A 20000-nucleotide genomic window follows, 5' to 3' on the forward strand; every position below is an offset into this window, starting at 1 on the left:
TTGAGCAGACGCTACATTTTTGTTTTTGTATGGGCGATGTCTGTTTCTAATTTTCAGATCGTCTTTGCGATTATTGTTGTTGCAGTTGCTACGTTTATAAATTTACCTGCTCCACAGTTCTCTAAAAGGCTTCAGGAATGGAGAAATATGGGACAGTATTTTAATTACCGAGGAAACGCCATATTTTATCAAGGTAAATATGAATATTATTAAATTTTGGCGCGAATTAAATTTCAACCATTTGCGTAAACAAATTTTTGCGTTACACCGACAACATCCAACTAAATTTGTTTGCATCAAACAATTACATTAAAAGAATGTTAAATTTAAAGGAAGAAACATGTGAGTGAATATGACGCCAAACATCTTCTTTGATTCGTAAGTTTAATGAAAGAACCTTTGACAAGCTTTGCTGCTTAGCCGTTTCCTCGTTTTAGATTTCAGAGGCTACATCGCCGATGAGGAAAGCGTCGTTCTGTGTATTCATGGATTTCCCACCAGTAATTATGACTGGTCCAAGGTGGGACCCATTTTTGATTTGCATATAGAAGGGTGGGGTGAAGGCGTGAACATTTTATACCTGTCAACTCTCACGCCTTAAGCGTGAGTCTGACGCCTGCGGGTTGAAAACTTCGATCTCACGCCGGCTCACGCTTGCAGGCCAATTTCTCAGGCCTGATTGAAAAATGTGAGTTGTTGCCGTCTTGCTTGACACAATTTCCAAAAATATGTTAACTGAGACCCATAGATGCCAAGTCTCCAGCTTTCACACTCAATCCAAGCAAGCAAAATCTCCAGCTGAACTTGGGTAAACCTGTTCATGATCTGCGAAATCGTGAAATCAACGAGAAATCAGCTGCAAATTGATGAGAAAATTATCAAGAAATTCTAGACCCCAGAGCTCTTTTCTTCTCACTGCTCGTGTTTGTTTGCCCGAAGTGACATGGTAAAATGTGTCATTAAATCAACTCAGAATGCAGGAAAAGTGATCTAGGAGAACTCAGATTTAAAAATTTTCCCTGGGGGGGGAGGGCATCCCCCCGGACTCCCCTCGAAAAGTTTGCGCCTTTGTTGCTCGCTCGGATTAGGCGCTCCATTAAATCTCCAGCGAGCCTCTCCCTACAACTTGGCATCTATGCAGACCCATGTAAGGAACGAAAACCATGTGTAAAATGAATAAATGACAATACCTTCCTCACAATCTCTGATTTTTGAAGTGAAAAGCTCTAGGAGCGAGCTCGCGTTTATACGCGTTTATATGTCTTCGAAAGACTTCGGACGTCGTCGAAAGACTTCAGACTTCTTTGGAAGACTTAGGAAACCTTCGGAAATCTTCGGAAATGATTGTGTCGTCTTCAAAAATCCCAGCACTTCCAGGATAAAAATCTCACGCCTATATCTCAGAAAAAGTTGGCGGGTATAACATTTGGAGTTGGAGTGGGAGGGGAGGGGGGGGGGCCAGGGGGCTCAACAAGCAAACAAATTGGGCTCAGAATGAAGGTATCCCATAAATTGGTTTTGGCTAACAAATACCTATGCAGACACAAATAATGTATGCATTAACACTAGATTCGGAGCCCGACCCTACTATAGAACCAACTATCCAAATGAAAATAAGGTGCTGTTTATATGAAGGAAGGAAGATCCTAGGAGCCAAAACAAGTTTTCCTTTGGTTTATATTCCGAAATTTCGGTCAGTGTGGCCTCAAAGTCAATTCAGATCCATTAAAATGACACAAAGTCTTGTAATTAAATCTTTTTAATGGCCTATTAGAGCTTCGACATGTTTGTCTTTCGACCTCCGCTTCTTGTTGTCTGAAAGTACGGGTTCCATTATCTCCTCCTCCTTCGTCTTCTTCTTTGCAGGAGGCTGGCAAAACCTGAAGCCCATCCTCATCTGAATTGTCTCTCAACTCGTGGCGGTTCACAGCGTTTTTGACATTGATGTTCATTGATTGCTCCTTTTCCCCCACTATTCTCTAACTTGCACGTGGCCATGATCTTTCAAACAAAAGCCAGCTGGAATGTTCTCTTCAATCCAATTCACCAAAATCATTTTGTGGCAACGCCAATTAAATGAAAGTTCTTGCTTCCCCTTGGCAGGATCTTCCGAGCGAATGCACTTTACATGGAGCAGGGATCTTTCTTCTGCTCAGGTAGGAAGATCCTAGCACCTGAAACTTCCTAAGTGCTAGAACCATTCCTGGTGTTGTTTTTTTTTAAGGTTCTCACAATCTGACTACCTGAAAGTCTGGTTGACTTTTCACTTGTCGGGTCGTCAGTTGTAGTTGTCACTACCTCCCCTAGAGCTGTAAAACCAATGACCTGACTTCTTGTAGACAGCTCGAGATGCATGTTATTCGACCCGACTCTGTTCATGTGTACTGGGCAACCCTCCAATAATGTCATAATTTGGAGTTGCTATAGTAAAACCACTGGTGCATTTATATCAAAATATCTGGATTCCTTACAGGTGTGGGAGCCATTGAAACGAAAGTTTGGTCGTGTAATTGCTGCTGATATGCTTGGCTTGGGCTTCAGTGACAAACCAGTTAGTAGTATACCTCTTAATTTACTAGGAGTAATCATTCATTATGAAGTGCATTTGTTGGGAAAACTTTATCCTTGAACCTGTGTTTATAACAATCATAGATATGAACATCATTTATACAGTACCTATTTCCCCTATGCCTCCTGTGTAACAACAACAACAAACAAATTGTCCCTGTAAAATAGTAAAACTTGCTGCAGCAGAATGACAAGCACTTGAAAAGAGCCTCGAGGGAGAGAGACAGCAAGATTATTACACATCATAGGTTTATAAACAAAACACGAGCAGTCTTGGAAGTTGCACTGAATAATTAGAACAGTACATGTCATTTGTATAAAGATGTTCTTAAAGGACCAGAAATAAATAAAAATAATCTTAAACTTTAGACTTGCAAACGTGGGCATTGCAGTAACGTCAGCTTGGAATGAATTTCCCCATTAAAATTCCACGATCTTTAGACAAGTCGCCATGACAACTACACATCACAGAACAGTGATGAGCTTAATTCTTGAAGTAGTGATTTTTACTTATTTTGTTAAGCGAGGCAAAGATTACACAGTGATGGAGCAAGCCACTTTACAGGAAGCATTCCTTCGCTATCTTGGAATCCAGAGGGTTCATATTTTAGCACATGACTTGGGTGACACAGTAGCTCTTGAAATGTTAGCCAGGTAATTACTTTTTTTTTAGACAATATAGACCTACATTTTTCACCAGTGCTCCATTGGCTCCTAGGGAACTCATGAAATAATGTTGACAGTAGTTAAAATTTTTCCTTGGTTAAAACTTTTTCAGGCTAATTTGTTTTTTACTTTCCTTTGTCTTACAGACATTATGATAATCTGAGACAAAGGAAGGCAAAGAACAAACTAGTTTGAAACTTTTTTTAACCAAGGGAAAATTTTAACTACAACATGTACATCACTTCCTTCTGTTTTAAGGGAGCATCCATGATCAAAAATTATATGCACACATTTTTTTCTTACAAACACAAAAGGCAAGACTGTTTTCCAGAGCAAAGTTAATGACACATTTTTCACACTCACTCACTATCCTTCATGAGGTCAGCTATCCACTGAACCGTGGGTCTGATGTTGCATGGCCGTTTCCCTTCTCCATAAAACGTGGTTGTTTGTGTCCTCTGGGGTTAGTCCGGATAACTGGAGGTCCTCTCTCAGGACCTCCCAACTAAAATCTCTTACGGGTACATGAATACACCTTTTTCCAAAATGGCCGCAATTTAAATGTTTTTTTGTTTTTATTCAAATTAGCCATCAATGCCTCGATCTTAAGCTTAAAATTCAAAAGAATATTTTGCCTTGAACGAGGCATCAAGGTCTAATTTGAACAAAAACAAAAGAATATCTTAATGGTGGCCATTTTGGAAAAAGGTGTATTGTTGCATTGTTATTGAAGCTGATAATTTATTATTAATGCCTGACTTTATTTGTATGAGTTATGGTCAAGCATGGATTACAGTGATATTAGCACCCATTGTAATAAATAGAGGATATTAATATACCGGTATGTTCGTATGGAGATACGAAATTTCTCTTCGAGTGTTGAAAAATATGTCACTTGTTCTAGATCTCTTTGCTCACTTGTGAAATATTTTTGAAGACAAGAAGAGAAATTTCGTCTGTCCAAGCAGCCAAGTACTATTATATTTATTCTATAAACACCAATGAAATACTAAATCGAAAAGCGCAATTGTTATATGTAACCATAGCAACAGTGATCTTTTCATGTGTGTATGTGTTATGAGCTTGGGTAATCCAGTATTAAAAGAATGTCACATTATCTTTTAACTTCATCTGTTTCTTAGATATGAAGAAAGAAAAAGTTCATCACAAGACCCAGTAGAGTATGTTCAAATAGAATCACTGTGCTTATCTAATGGAGGTAATTCAGCTTCTAAACGTTATGTCATCAAGGTCAGACCATGATGTTTTGAGCTTTCTTATGGACCTTATTCATAAATGGGCACCTGTTTTACTATTCTTTTGGTATAATTTGCAAATTAGCCTACCAAGTCTCATTTTAGAGCAAGAATTATTTTCAATTGGCTGTATGGTATTGACACTTGGTGGCTAATTTGCACTTCCAGGATGAAAGAATTATGAAATTGAAAATATATATTATTATAATATTTCTTTGGCGCAAATTAACGTGTGAATATGATCAAATTGACCACCATTTATGAATAAAGTCTATACCTAACAATCAAAACAATTTACAAAGACAATGTATTTTTTGTGGAATCAAGCTAGGATCATTGCACCACTTGTTCAAGTGTGTTTTGTTTTGAGTTTCTGTTTATGTTACTGGGCCATATCTAGCTTTGTTGAGCTGCAAGATGTTGAGGAAAACGGGTTGAAGTAACATTTAAAAAATTTCACTCAAGTTTAATGGGACAAATAATAATTATTTACAATTATTGCTTTTTACCTTCTGAAATGATATCAGGTTAGGCAGTAAGACCTTTATTAAGTAATGAGGCTATTTGTAGCTCAATGGTTTGGGTGCTTCAGCCTGGACGTTACTAAACAACGAAACAGTGAAACAACAAAACAGCGAAACAATGAAAGAGAAAAACGAAGCACCAAAACACCATGTGTGACCCCACCATACATTGAATACTAACTGACAAAGGTTGGATTTGAGATTAAACATCGTTTTAGGCCTAATTAGGCCTAAAAAGTTATAATTGCTCCTAATCTCAGTCTTAATCTGAATCCTAATCTTAATCTCCGTGAATTACGAGCAATAATGTTTTAGGCCTGGCCTACAACAATTATAATTTAATCTCAAATCCAACCTTTGTCGGTCAGTATTCAATGTATTGTGGGGTCATACATGGTGTTTTAGTGTTTTGTTTCGCTTTTTCGGTGTTTTGCTGTTTCGTGGTTAATAATGCCCCTTCAGCCATGAGAACCCAGATCCTAGCTGGGTTCAAGATGAGTTCTGATGGACAACCATAACTTGAATTTGATCCTGGTTAGTCCCTGGTTCAACTTCTTGGCTGCGTTTGTAAACAGCTAACTGGTTTGCCTCTGGCCAGTTGGGATTCTTAACAGCTGTTGCCGTTTAGTTCTGTGGAGCTGAATTAAGCATGTACAGTCTGGTATGTGTACGTACAGTATGTCAGAGATGCCAACCTATGGAGATCTAAAATCTGGAGATTTTTTCCTTCCGGTCTCCCCACCCCTCCCCTCCTCTCTCCCCAAAAACGCACCCACCCATCCCCCAGCAGCTCCTTCAGAATACAAGAATATTCTGCTGCCATTGTGAATAGACCAATTTCGATATATTAAAATTCAGTCCTAAACAAAAGACATCATCTCGAGGCTCTGGGGAATAAATATATTATTAAGGATTTGTATGAGTTTATTCCCCAGAGCCTCGAGATGATGCCTTTTGTTTTGGACTGAATTTTAATATATCGAAATTGGTCTATTTGCGGGAAAACAGGGTACTTATGTCAATAATTTTTATTGGTTAATCAGAGATCCAATCAAACAATCAGTTATATGGTTATGATAGCTAAAGGAAGCCATTTTGTTTAGTTCTATTAACGTGTGTTTGAAACTCAGAGATGAAGAAATGCATTAAGAAACAATGAAACGGGTTAGAAAAAATAGATTTTTTTTAAACTGTGGGGATGCAATTTGAGTCTAGAATGGAGAAACGTCTGTGAAAGGTTCACAGTCGTTTTTATCTGGGAGATTTAATGACCCGTACGGGAGACTGGGAGATTCGTTCCGTATCCAGGAGAGTTGGCACGTATGGTATGCTTGTATGAATTTGCATATATTACAAAGTTATATATTTTACTTTCTTGACCATTTCATGTTCCTTAATAATTTTACAGACTCTTTGAATCATTATTTTTTTATTACAGTGTTTCTCTGAGGCACAATAATATATCATAATTCCTTTCTTGCAGTTACATTTAGGTAACATGCAGTGGATTCATAATTCCTGATTTATTGATTATATTTGCAAGAACTTAAAACCCCTCCAATTTTGCTTTGAAACAACAGGAATTTTTCCAGAAACAAATTTTCCGAAGGCGATTCAAACGGTATGACTTTAATGTGATAATGTTAAAATTATCTCACCCTCTAATCTGTCTGATGTTATATTTCTCCTGGCATCCCAAACCCCTCAGAGATTGGTTGGGAAATTGGAACTGTTAATGATGTGAAGCACAATTTATTATATTGTATCACAGTAGAAACTAGATGCAAAGGCAAGACTTTGATGATTTGATTCAACACTGTTACTTACTAGCAACTATCGTGAACTTCTTACCTTTATACTGGTATATTATTCAATGTTATTGTCTAGAGATAGCTGGTATTTTTTAATATTAGATATTTTACTAACGACTATCAAACAAAAAACTTCTGCAAATGAGAGAAGTAATTTTTATCAGTCATACAGCCATTGATTATCAAAACAATGTTTGTTTTTTCTTCATAAATTATCAGTGAATTTCTTATTTCTTCATGTCATCATGTTTACTTGTTGAAATTATTACAGGAATCCCATAGGCTTGTACGAGGCTCTGCCAGTAAGGGTAAATTCCGACAAGTAACATGGCCTTAAGAGTAGCAACAGCGCTTAAAGTGCCCCTGTGATCAAAAAAACCACTTCCTTTTTTCCTTCAGATTTTGAAAGTGTGTTTGCTTAACACCTGACTGGCAAAATTTTGAGCTTTGATTTTTATCCAAAGGCCGTTTACTTTGAGTGTAAGTTTTGGATTTCACAGTCCGCCATTACTCACGTTCAAAACTGACCGATTGGACCTCAGACGGTTGGATCCAGGGAAAAGTGACCTCAGAGGCTCACTAGCTTGAAATCTCAGCGTGTGAACGCAGCTTATTATATATGCAAAGCGTGAGTTTAAAAGTCTGAAAGCCCAAAACCCCTGTGCTGCATATTAATTCTGTGGCGTATACACGTATTGCATTCTTAAACTAGTGAGCCTTTGACGTCATTTTGTCCTCAATCCAGCTCTCTCAAGAACATAATGTTAGTAATAGCGGACCATTAAATAGGAAAATTACAGTTAAAATGAAGAGGTGTCTTTTTGAAATCAAGGTTTAAAACGTGGGTCACTTAGTGTTTTGTTAACATAGTTTTGAAATCCAAAGAAAAATATGAATTGATTTTTTGGTCACAGGGGCACTTAAAAGTGAAATGGCTACAAAAAAATCCTTTCTTTAAATTTCTGACGGCAATGGTCACAGCAATGTGAAACATTGACAACGCACCGACAGGCGACCTTTAAAAATTCAGACAAGCGATATGGGACCTTTCCACTGGCAGGGCCTCTTGTATACATTAGTTTGTTCTAATGTTTATTTGCATTCATAATTATTGCAGTTGGTTGCAAATTCATGGCTGGGACCATTGATGGTGCGGCTTATGAGTTATCCTTTATTTGCAAGAAGGTAATAAACACTCTTACTGACTCTATTAAGTGAAATGAGCTTATCATACCCACTGTTAGTTACTCTTAAGTCTAACGAATAGATTTGGGACCTGTAATATGATTTTTCTTTTTATTGGTGGTGAAAAGTCTTGCTTCCGTGTTTGGTCCCCTAACAAGACCCTCCCAGGAAGAGCTTCAGGATTTCTGGACAATCACAAGACATAAAGATGGTTACCTTGTCACACCAAGGTTTGTGAAATTTCTGTGCTAAAGTTATCCTCATCATTCACTTGATCGTCAACATCATCGTCATCATCATCATCATCAATCATCATCATCAACAACAACAACATTGTCATGAGTGTGGTTATCAATGTTGCCATTTTTGTCTTTGCCATCATTTTCATTGTGTTTGACCCACTTGTGGAAGCATTTATGAGGCCCTGCCCTAGATTAAGGTAAATTTTGACAAGAAGTACCCCTCATTGTCGAGTAAAATTGTCTGAGTTTTAGACAGAGTAAATCTATCAAGTATTACTCCTGAGTATGAGTCAATGGGTAAAAGGGGACATTGTGGGTGCATGTGGAGGTTGTTATAATAATTAAAATAAACAGTGTGACCTGAGTTGTCTTTTTGTAAAATAAATATTAATTAATTTTATTTTCTATTTACTAATCCAGTCAAAAAATAGTAATTTTACACCCATTTTAATTAAGAGATTTCAGGTTCTGTAGAGTGATTTGCAAATTGAATGTATTTTTATATTTTGTGCAGCATACTTCAGTACATAAACCAACGATACGAGAACAGAGGAAGATGGGTCGGCATAATGCAGGCAACGTCAGTGCCATGTAAGAGTACCTGGCACAATTTTCTGTTAAGTCAGTGCTATTAGTGAGTTTCATTTTAAAAAAAGTACTCATGTCCGTTTTGTTCCTTTTTTTCTGTCAATTAGTGCATTTTATTTATGGTCCTGCTGACCCGATAAATCCTCCGCAAACACTGAACAGATACAGGTAAAATCTTACTGTGTGTATGCTGTTTTGTTTTATTATTCATTCCACTATAGAATAACATTGCCTTTATACTGCTTTAAGTTTTAGAAGGAGGTTGCTAACAGAGGATCTGATAGGCTGTAGTCAATACCAGTGGGTCTCCATGCATTTTCTGTAGTCTGACACTTGATTTGTTAGATCAGTACTGTTGTTCATCTTTGCTGTTTTGCTGAAACCAGTGATTTGATTGTTCAGAACTCTTTTCCTGTAGCTGAACAATGCAAGCAGCCAGCCAGGGTGGACAAAATGTGAATTTAAGCAGGGTAGATTTCACAGCAAAATTAATGAAAGTCAGAACAATCATTTTGATACCCCTTTCTACCCTCACCTGGCACCCATTGAAGAGTAAAATCATCTGGCATTAGACAGATAAAAATTTAATATAGTGTCTGTCACCCTTTAATAGGATGGAATGGACATTTCAGAGCATGAAGGATACCTTTCTGTTCTGGTTATTACCAGTTGACTTTATATATTATTTCTTTCAACAGAGAATTAGTTGTTAAAGGATCCTACTCGACTCTTAAAGAAGAAATCGGTCATTATCCCCACTGGGAAGATCCAGATGGATTTATCACAGCCTATGAAGCATTTCTCAGTAAAGTAATTAAGAAATAATAAATGACTGTGTAAAGTATTTTCTATTAAAGTGGCCTTTAGATCAACTCGCTGTTTAATTATTTTTCATCAGTGAGAATGAAAAGTCCTGAAGACCAAGATACTAATCAGTTTATGTATGTTGGTTGTGCTAATATGCCTGCATCTTTGACAAGTAGTCCTAAGAGATCAGTGCCCAGTTGCTTTAAAAGCAGGGTTAAGTTAGCCCTTAGCTATTGTGACTCTAGTTTATTTACCAATCAATAAATATTTCCTGGGAGATTTTGGCCCTTCAGTTGTCACTGACAATTTCCTTTACCTTGAGCACAAAGTAACGTTTTGAAATAACTTTCAGAGGGCAAAATTAAAACCTTGATTTATTGTTAATCATGGGTTAGTGTTAATCAGCTTTCAAACAACTGAGCCCAGGCATTTACAGCCAATTCATTTTAAGCTGGTGGGTACATTTAGATTTTACAGTATAAGACATGATACCAATCAGAAGATGATTTTTGAATAGCATTTATTCCAGGAACAGACTTATAGCTATTGCTTAAAAGTAACAGCAGTAGAAAATAATTCAAAGATGCTGCCATTGCATAAATCCATAAATTGGAACAATATTACCTTGCAACAATTTCTTTTCATTTTTTGCAAATTATATATTTTATTATTATACAATTTCTTTCGCTTAGCCTTTTAGAGATAATAACTTGAGCCAGAATCCTAAGTGTGACTAGTGTCTGTTGGTTAAGAAATACAAAACAGACACACATTGCAGTCCTATCAACATTCAGGTCAACTGAATGAGAGCTTCTTTCTACAAACTCTATGTATTAGTATAAGTCCAACCTAGTCCATGAAAATACCACTATCATAAAATTCACTTCCCTTCTCACTTCACATTTTGAAAGCTTGTTGGTACTAGCTGTCTATGCTTAAAATGTGAAGAAAAGAGAAGTGCTTTGTTTATTGTGGGGCTGCAAATAATGAAAGAATTTATGTCTAGACTGTGGTTATAAAATAATCTTGTAGAAAAATTGCTTCAGCTCTATATAAAGTGTATATGAAACAACCAGAAGTATGGATGGTGTGTCACTTATCTAAGTTGAATTTGGTACAAAGTAAGGGCTTCATGCAAGCAGTAACTGACCTTGAATGTAATTTGAAATGATGATGAGGCAACTACAAAAGTTGGATTGGATCAACTTGGAGCATCCACCTTGGATCGACTGAAAAGATGTGATAAGGCCTCAAGTAATCACCCTAGCCCTAACCTTTTAAAGTGCCTATCACCTCAACACACTTTTCCGCTTTACTTATTCTCCGAAATCATCTCAAATACATGGTGTTGTTTATAGAACCTTTTGATTGAAATTTCACACTTTTATTGGCTTTCAAAAACAAGAAAAGTGATCATACTTTGATCCATAACCGAGCAATGAAGGAGAATGGGTTCGATACCGGGTTGACGTCACAAATTAATTTGCATTGAGGCAGTTCTTTGAAAACAGCGATGCAAATTAATTTGTGACATCAACCCGGTATCAGACCCATTCCCTTTCATTGCTCGGTTATTAATCACGGTATGACCACTTTTGCCATTTTTCAAAGCCAATGAAAGAGTGAAATTTCAATCTAAATGATCTAAAAACAACACCATGTATTTGGGATGATTTCGGAGAATAAATATATTGAAAAAGTGTGTTGAGGTGATAGGCACTAGGCTAACCTTGGTGAAATTGGGGCAAACATTTAATGGTTTTAGCTCACAAGACCGTTTTTCGCTCAATCCAAAGTGAGCGATCCAAGTTGAGGTGGTCCAACTTTTGTACCCGCTTGACAATTATGTCTTTTTTGAGAGCAATCATTATATAATAGAACATGTCGCCTTGTTTCAAGTACGAATACTGAACTGCATCAACTGTACTATGCAATGATGGCATTAGAAAGAAATAATTGTGAGCATTGTACATGAAAATGTCATTCTTTGAAATGTCATTATTTTTTAAAAACATTATATTAAATTTGAGCAATTTGAATGAACAGGGAAGTTACAACACTTCCTTTAATGATAATCAATGTTATTAATAACTTAATAGGAATCAACCTCGCAACTCTTCAGCTGGCTAAATTTTTTGGACTTTAATTTAAAATACATCTGGGATGTAAATGTTACACAATGGAAAGCAAACATTTTCACCCTAAACTGTAACGTCATAAATATTTACAAATATATTTTTGACTTGCAGACCTTTACAATGATTTACATGTAATGCAAAATCTAACTTGTGGTTCATTATCTAACAAAAACGTTACATATACATGTATATAAAACATTTTAACCTTCAAATTAAGTACACCCTAACAGTAAGATCAGCTGTCAACACCATTTGTTTCCATAAACATATCTACCATTTGCTACTATTTGTTACAAAATGTTTTTGTGACAACTTGTAGTGACTTAAGAAGTGCAGGAATTTCCTCCTATAACACAACAATAATTGTTACAGTGCTTTTACTGTTGAACCAGTCTTGTGAATTATGAATGTGCGATTATTCGAATATCACCATATGCTCATAGCCCATTGTGAATCTCTCGCTTGAGTCCGATAAGTGTAGCTACTGCCTCAGGTGTCGTCAGTTTGTAACCAAAGAGTGATGTTGTTGTTCCACTAAAAGATAACATTTGCATCAGTTTTTGAGCTCATTCCCAAATATTATTACTCCCTTACAGTGTAACTCCAAACAAACAGATTATGTACAGAAAATATTCTCCCAAACTACTCAAGTGACAATTTCTGTTTTGTGTGATATCTTTGCACAATTGTGGCTTTGCAGTGGCACAAAAGTCATCAAGAATAACTTAATGTGGAGTCAAAAACGTTTGCAGCTGTATTTCTACGGCCCAGTTTGTTGATAACAATCATTCTTACATGTGTTTTTTTCAGGTCCTTGTTTGATAATTTAAATCAGATAATTTTCATTTCTAATCGTGATTTCTTTCAGTTAGTTTACTAACTCCTTTCTTAAGAATCATCAATTTTTGGATTAAAATTACAGGCTTACCAGTTGATGAACTCGTGTGCTGGGTACCACTGTCGGTCAGTGATTGGTCCACATTCGGAGAATGACTTGACATTCAGACTTCTAACAAGGCTGGTTTTCCGCAATTGCCGCAATGCTTGAACATCTGTGAATGAAACAATATTATAAGCTTTGCGTCTGTACTGCTACTGACAGAGTTAAAAATCTTGAGCTGCCAAAGTGGTGGCCAAGTTACTTAATGAGCACAAAATGATTTAAGAATTTTAAAACTCACAGAGAACTCAAATCTTCTTTGACTCTTCACAAGCTTGTTTCTAGAGTGTTTTTGCACAAGCACTAATTGCCTGTTTCTGAATTGCAATTTGTCTTGGGTTCAGAGAGAGACTTAAATGGTGAGAAACAATGAGTGAAAAGAAAATGAGTTGTGTTTTTCTTATACTAAATCCCTGCGTTTGCTATCATAGATTTTTTTTGAAATAACAGATACTACACCGGCACAGCGAACACTACACTGCACTATATACAATACACTACTTGCAATACTTTACTTGCTAATGCACTTCATTAGCTGCTAATAACACTACTTCATGTCACAAGCTACTGACAAAATCATCTTACTGGTACTCATTTGCTATCATAGATGCCTTACCAGGTTTTCTGTTACATTCAGCATATATCCTAGCACATCTCTTTGCATCTGTTGATTTAGATTCTTCCTCTAATCCCTCAATCACAGCTATCCTGTCGGCAACTTCAGCAGCAGAACAAGCAATGATATTGTCACCATGTACCTGGAAGAATGACCAATTTTATGGTGAGCTTCAGCAAAATATAGCAAGTTTTCTTAGTACAGATTGTAGGCATTATGGTAGCATATTGGTGTGTCAGTTATTGCACTGCAAGTCAATGATCTTTTACTATAATTGATGCTACACAACCCTAAAGTTTTTATTTCGTTCATTTTGTGAAGCCTTTGTACATCAGTTGAATGTCAGGCAGACTTTGACGTCCAGAAATTTACGAGAACTGCTCAGCTGCAAATCCAAAATTACTGTGTATTGTATTTCAGGCCTTAATTTTTAAAAGATGAAGTGAGTGAGTCCTATCAACAGAATTGAGCAATCCATTGTGTAGCAATTTACTCAGTCAATTCAGATATCAACTCTTCCAGTATTTATAGTCAGTGTTGTTAAAGAGGGTAGCTTTTGAGCAGACATGATATGGTCATCCTTTTTCACTCAACCTACAATACAACCTACAGTGCAATAGCACAGACAGTTTAATTTTCTTACCACAACAGTATTTTCCACAAATTCATCCATGAGCATACGTCCCTCGAGTTTCAGCTTGTCAAATGGTGGCAGAAATCCTTTCTTTGTCAGCTCTTCGGTCACTTCATTAAACCTTTTATCCCAGCCACGAGCCCTTGCTAGTATCACCCTAGAAACATCTTTTGCACTGCGGAGACGGCACTTGCTTCCATCAGTGTCTAGTAAAGCCACACCCTTGTAGATGAAGTCCTGTGCATAACCACTGTTCATGGCATCTTTCTGTCCTGTTAATACAAGCAGGTCTTATATTAAGTGGTGAATACCCCCTGTGTCCAAAAATACTCAAGACAGATCCTTTATAAAAGGCTTTTATAAGGAAATAAGTTTTCATTCATATGAAATGTAGAACTACAGTAATTACAATAGCAAGAAACCAAGTCCCCACTTGCTTTAAAACAGGAGATGAAGTTGACAGCCCAGATTGCACTAATGCAAATTTAATGTTATAGTCACTGTTATCGTTCTAGCATCATGCACTTGATGAGCCTTAGAATAGGACCTTTTGCAAAGATGACAGCACTGTGAAGAAGACCACACCAGAATAAATATTATACACTGTAGCCCGCAGAGAAAGTATTTATTTACCTGACAGACACACTAAAGTCAAAACTTGGTCTTAAAAAATTCTGTCATGAATTTTTCTAGGCTTACATTATGACAGTCAAAGTTCTCGTTCTTTTTTACCCTTATACCACTTTGACACATTTTTTCCATTGTTATAATTTGCATACCTTTGAGAATGGAAGGCCAATCATCTCTCCTCACTTGCAATTCATCCATTAGCTTTGTCCGTCTTTCATTTCTCAAAAAGAGCTCCTGTGCTGATCGGTGTTCCATGTCATAGACTCCGTTCTCCAATGACAACTGCCCATGCCGCGTGTAGTGAGAAATGTCATGTTGGAAATTGGCTTTAATTGTCTCCCTTAGCTTTGTCGCATTCTCTTCTGATACATGGGTGCATTTTGCAACCAAGGGTAGCCTGGACAGTGACCTGAAGTCAACATGAAAACAATGATAAAATCAACAATAATAATATTATTAACCCAATCAAGTGTTTATTTAAATCGATGAAGGCAGACCAAATCATATGTTCGTTTTAGCGAGAGGGAAACCCTATTAAAGTAGAGCATGTACATGTAATCAACAAAATCAATCCACACATTGGTCGAAAACAAGTCCTCCTTCCACTGTACTAACTCATGTCTCGTCAAATAAAAAAGGCAAACTGGACAAGTGTTCAAATGTTATACATAGTGGGGATGGGTGTTTTCACTGCTGCATCTTTTTGTCTCGTGCTTTCTAGACTTACTTGATCATTGAAATCTAACTATGCGAGTAGGTTCAAACATCAACACAATGTTGTTCTCCTTTAATTAGAGCTCCTTCGTTTTATCATTGAACATACACTTTAAAAAGGGAATAATTTCAAAGAAACAACTTTTTGTTCACTAAATTAGTAAGGAAAAGATTGAAAGAAAACATGTTGATCTTTGCCAAAAGCTTACCTGTAATCATAACGTGCCCTACACCCCTTACACCTTGTTGATCGAGCTTCAATTTCTGCCATCAGTGACTTATGCCGAGTCTCCTGTCTGTTTTTCCACCCTATTAACCACTTGGCTGCGTCTTCTGCAGATTGCTGTGGTGCATACTGGTAACTTGCCGGTGTACTAACATAAGGCATACAGCGTGCATCAACGTTCTCGATATCCTTGTATGAGCTATCTAATCTTTCGAGTGCCCTTATGACCTCCCGTTCTCTCTGCACCAATGCACGCTGCTTCTCAGCCTCTCTCATGTTCTTAAGTCTTTGTTTGTGATCAAGTCTTTCTTGTAGGGCTTCTTTGCTGCCATACTTATTTCTCGCAATAGTTATTAAATCAGACACCAGAAAGTCATAGGAGTCGTTGTGTATGCTCTTAAGATCTCTCTCAGTGAGGCTAAACTGTTCCTGCGAAAGAGAAAAAAACAAATTTTGTAAGAAAGGAAAATACAAACTTGTTATTGTATCTCAGATAGTACTTTTGCTGTGATTGCGCAATTTTAGCCTGTCAGCAAGCTCTCTCGCGGGTTGCGCGTGGGCGGGCATTCGCAGGCTAGGCCAGTAAATAGAAGGCCATACTGGTAATTCACAGTTCAGCCTGCTATGTTGATGCAAGAGAGCACAGGTTCAAATTTCCAGCTGCAACAACACTCACTTGCTGACAACAAAATTGATGACTGCACAGAGTTAGATCTTCCAGGAGTGAAAAACAGCAAAATAATAAACTAGGACAAACTCTGCTGGTGACAAAAGCATGTTAACAACTTTTGCATGAAACTCAAAACAAAAGAAAAATCAGTAAGAGGTGAATTGGGTGATGTATCCTGCAAGCTTCTTTTTTAAAAAATACATGTACTATATCCCCAAGAGGCCCCCTGTCTAATAGTGAGGTCATTGAAGCCAAAATTATGTTTGCTTTTGGGAGAAATTTAAATTTCCAAAATGTTTGAATCTAAAACGATACCATCAATCTCACCATTTCTGTACGCTTGTATCTAAGGATACCACAATTAAACCTTGTCAAACACTGTTGAACAAAGTCCCTGTTATTTAGAATGTGAGTTCAGGCCCAACTCCCAAACTTTTTAAAAACATTTTACATTTCCCCTGGTACATGGAGTGTGAGGTTTCACTAGTTTACTGGACAAACTACTTACCTTAGCATGGCACTTGCGTCTGTAAAACAGAGGATGACAGGTTTCACAGAGGGTTACATCAAAGTGGACATCAACACGATGAGAACAGTTCCGATAACAGACCACACATTTCCATTTGGAGTATAACCACATGCGTTTCGCCATAAGTTCCCAGCACTTCTCCCCTTGACACAGTTCAACTGCTTTATCATATGAAAATGCAGATTCCTCATTCAGCGGATTTGCCACGCACAACACTGTTGGTTTGTATACAAGACCAAGCCTGCTACAAAGTGGATTCCACATACCACTGGCATAAGAGTTCAGAACACGACATGTAGCTCCTAATGAAGACAATGCTGGGGCATCCAAGTAGGAAAGAAGGAGGTTTATCATTTCAGGAGGTAGTAAAGCAAAATAAGGGCCAATGCTATCTATACCACTATTCCTACGCTCCCTAAGGAAAAGCCTAGTGATGTAGCGAGGACGACTGCTAGCAGGGCTCCCATCTTCAGTACTTTTTCTCTTTGTTCCACGAGGCATCTCTCTTAAATGGAAGGCTTTTTTGGCTGCAAGTGAATACAAGGTGTAGAAAGTCAATGACCTTTTGAATGTGTTTTTGTTTTCTAGAGGCAAGATTAGCCATTTACCTTCAAGCAACTAACGTATACTGGGATGCAATGATAATTTATTTTAAAGCTACAAGGTGCAGAAGTAAACAATAATATTGGAAGATAGAAGTGATTATCACAATTAATTGGACAATTTAATTGTCTCTTATAGACATCTGAAACCCATGACCTCTGCGATTGAAGTACAATTCTCCAGATCACTTCTATCTTCCATCTTTAACCCACACTTCAAAACATATAATAATAATAATAATAATCATCATCATCATCATCATCATCATCATTATAAATAGTCGTAATATCATCATTACCATGAATCCAATTTTTGAAATTTAGAAGCCGAATCTCAATCTCAAAAGAGAAATGCATGAAACTAAGTTTGATGCCTGATCTTGATTTCCGACACGAAGTGTCCTCTTAAGGTCTCGTCATAGGTTTGATAATATGAAATTTCTGAAAATCATTTTTTTGCAAAAAAATAAACATTTGTAAAAGATGTAAGTCCATCCAATTTTCGGAAAAGCCCCCAAAAAGCATTCTCTGCTTTAAATTATTGCCTAGAGTTGACCTGTTACAGAGCCTACAACTCAAACAATTTTTTTTTCTGATTCAGCTCATACTCTCAGGGCTATTTTAAGACAGTTCGATGTGCAAAACGGTGTTAGCATTTGTTCAATAATTGTTTGAAGTGTTTTGGTTGTATACCATACTGTCTAAATTTCTGGTCAAAAACTCAACTTTGATGAAAGATAACACGATGCAAAACACAATATACATGTATAAAAAATTGCTGACCTGTTGGGGTGGAAAACTGATCTCAAAATCAATAGCTTCAAAAATATTCTTAAAAATTTTAAATCCCTTGAACAGGACTACCTGTGTTTGGTTTGAGAACCTCCAGCTAACTTATAAAAAGTAATGTACAAACAAAAGAATCAAAACAAAAGAAGGCTGTTGATGTATTGGCCATGCATGACTACGATTGTTTTATATTTTAGATTATCTCATATTTCTCCCTTTGACCTAAAGAGTTGTTACTTGTATGCAAGTTACTATATCTGATAGAAAACAAAGGGCCAGTGCTATCTAACTTTTAGCTGTCAGTATGTTACCCTTCATAGTGTTTCATCACTGCTCATATCATTCTTTTTATGCTCCTTATCTTGAAATTTTAACCTAACAACAAGTCATATCAGCACTTTTTTTTAAAAAATGGTTTATTTTAAGGGTAAAAATGAGCCAGCCATCATGAAAACTTAACAACAAATCACTCGAGACAAATTGACACTCTCATCATTTAACACGGGTCACAACACATCCTAAGGACTTTAGGATCTACAACAGGATTTGTACATGCTACTATTAAAGGTGAATCTATCCTTTTCTCATGCTAAGGTTTGACAAGAGTGCAAAAGTTTCCAACGTATTTTCTACCAACCCATCAATCCAAGTGCAGAATTTGGACTTGATTTTCGCATATTTCCGATATCACCCTCTTGTGGTTTGTTATGAAATACCCTCAGGGCGAGATGGGGTCATCTTAGACCGCAAAATTTAAGTCTAATGGAAGCGTTCCGTGAATTCCAAAATAAACGGTATACTGACCGCAATTTATCAATCTCAAGAAAGAAAACAACAGTTTCAATTACACCATCCAGACTCAGTGGCTAAAAACAACTGACATATTTTGATGCGCTTGTTTCACTTTTAAATGTGAATAGTTTCACGTCCAACACTGTACCCACTTTGGGTCTCTTGAAGTCCAGCCAGGGGTCTAATTGTACAGCATTGATACCAATCAAGCGAAATGTTTGATAAAACTTGTGAGAGAGCGAATCTTTATTCATACAATAATGCGGTAAGCTCCAACAGGCTTGGCCAATTTGAAAGTGAGATTTTAAAATTCATGGTTTATTTTCATTGTGTATGCTCTGCAGAACAAAATTTGTTTAGATCTTAGAGATACGCAATCCTCACGAAATCTTGAAAAACGTTTGGAAAGATATACACGTCTTTAATCAGCTTTTATATTTTCGCCAATTTTTGGATGCAACTTTGGTTTTCATATTTTGATTTTAGTAAAATGTCCATAAACTAGAAACAAACCGTGCACGAGAGCAAAATTTATACTCTCTTGAAAAAGTGAGGAGAAATTTTGTCTCCTTGGTTGCTACAAATCGAAACTTTTCCGAAATATCGCAAGCTTTCAAAAATCGTTTTTAAAAGGTCCGTTGCAGTAGTTGTAGTGAAACGTAAATGGCCACTTTTTATCGAGCTTTCAATGCCTTGTATTTTACATGTAAGATTAAAAATTGATAGCAAATTGCTGTGACATGTGGCATTTCAGAATTATGCATGAAGCTGAGGCATCGAGCTTTTTGCTCCAGTTTAGCGAGAGTAATTCGAAACACTTTCTCACCGAGTACTCTTAAGCAATTTCTCGGCAATATGACAACTATAACTGATTGCAAAACGGGCTCACAGCATCGAATACTTCTAACTTTTACCTCGATCATTAGGTTTTCGCACCTCAACGCCTGGCAGATTCGCTTACAATAACAATAAACGCTCGATGGAGTTCTGTGGCCAAAAACGAACTTAGATTAACCTTTCGAAAGCAATTTCCCTCGATTTCCAATTGTAAAATTCTTCAAAAATCTTACTCT

At 36.9% G+C, this 20000-nt stretch overlaps 2 protein-coding genes across 2 annotated transcripts in view; one reads left to right on the forward strand and one right to left on the reverse strand.

Annotated features, from left to right (window-relative positions):
• Positions 1-10719, forward strand: part of LOC138011391 (mesoderm-specific transcript protein-like) — a 10748-nt gene extending 29 nt beyond the window's left edge. The window contains exons 1-11 of the mRNA XM_068858368.1: positions 1-193; positions 438-520; positions 2474-2551; positions 3092-3222; positions 4377-4453; positions 6595-6635; positions 7943-8010; positions 8139-8240; positions 8767-8843; positions 8948-9008; positions 9539-10719. The exon at positions 1-193 is cut by the window's left edge and continues 29 nt beyond it. Of these exons, the coding sequence (XP_068714469.1) occupies positions 1-193; positions 438-520; positions 2474-2551; positions 3092-3222; positions 4377-4453; positions 6595-6635; positions 7943-8010; positions 8139-8240; positions 8767-8843; positions 8948-9008; positions 9539-9665 (1038 nt within the window). The 3' untranslated portion in view covers positions 9666-10719. The remainder of the gene's footprint in view (positions 194-437; positions 521-2473; positions 2552-3091; positions 3223-4376; positions 4454-6594; positions 6636-7942; positions 8011-8138; positions 8241-8766; positions 8844-8947; positions 9009-9538) is intronic.
• Positions 10720-11771: 1052 nt separating this feature from the next.
• The window catches only part of LOC138011390 (uncharacterized), an 8899-nt gene continuing 670 nt past the window's right edge, over positions 11772-20000 (reverse strand). The window contains exons 2-8 of the mRNA XM_068858367.1: positions 16724-17271; positions 15529-15974; positions 14755-15014; positions 13985-14247; positions 13342-13483; positions 12714-12837; positions 11772-12319 (exon numbers count right to left, since the gene is read on the reverse strand). Coding sequence (XP_068714468.1) covers positions 12223-12319; positions 12714-12837; positions 13342-13483; positions 13985-14247; positions 14755-15014; positions 15529-15974; positions 16724-17245 — 1854 coding nt within the window. The 5' untranslated portion in view covers positions 17246-17271 and the 3' untranslated portion in view covers positions 11772-12222. The remainder of the gene's footprint in view (positions 12320-12713; positions 12838-13341; positions 13484-13984; positions 14248-14754; positions 15015-15528; positions 15975-16723; positions 17272-20000) is intronic.

This window comes from Montipora foliosa, chromosome 7, assembly GCF_036669935.1.
Source record: "Montipora foliosa isolate CH-2021 chromosome 7, ASM3666993v2, whole genome shotgun sequence".
In the NCBI taxonomy this organism is placed as follows: Eukaryota; Metazoa; Cnidaria; class Anthozoa; order Scleractinia; family Acroporidae; genus Montipora; species Montipora foliosa.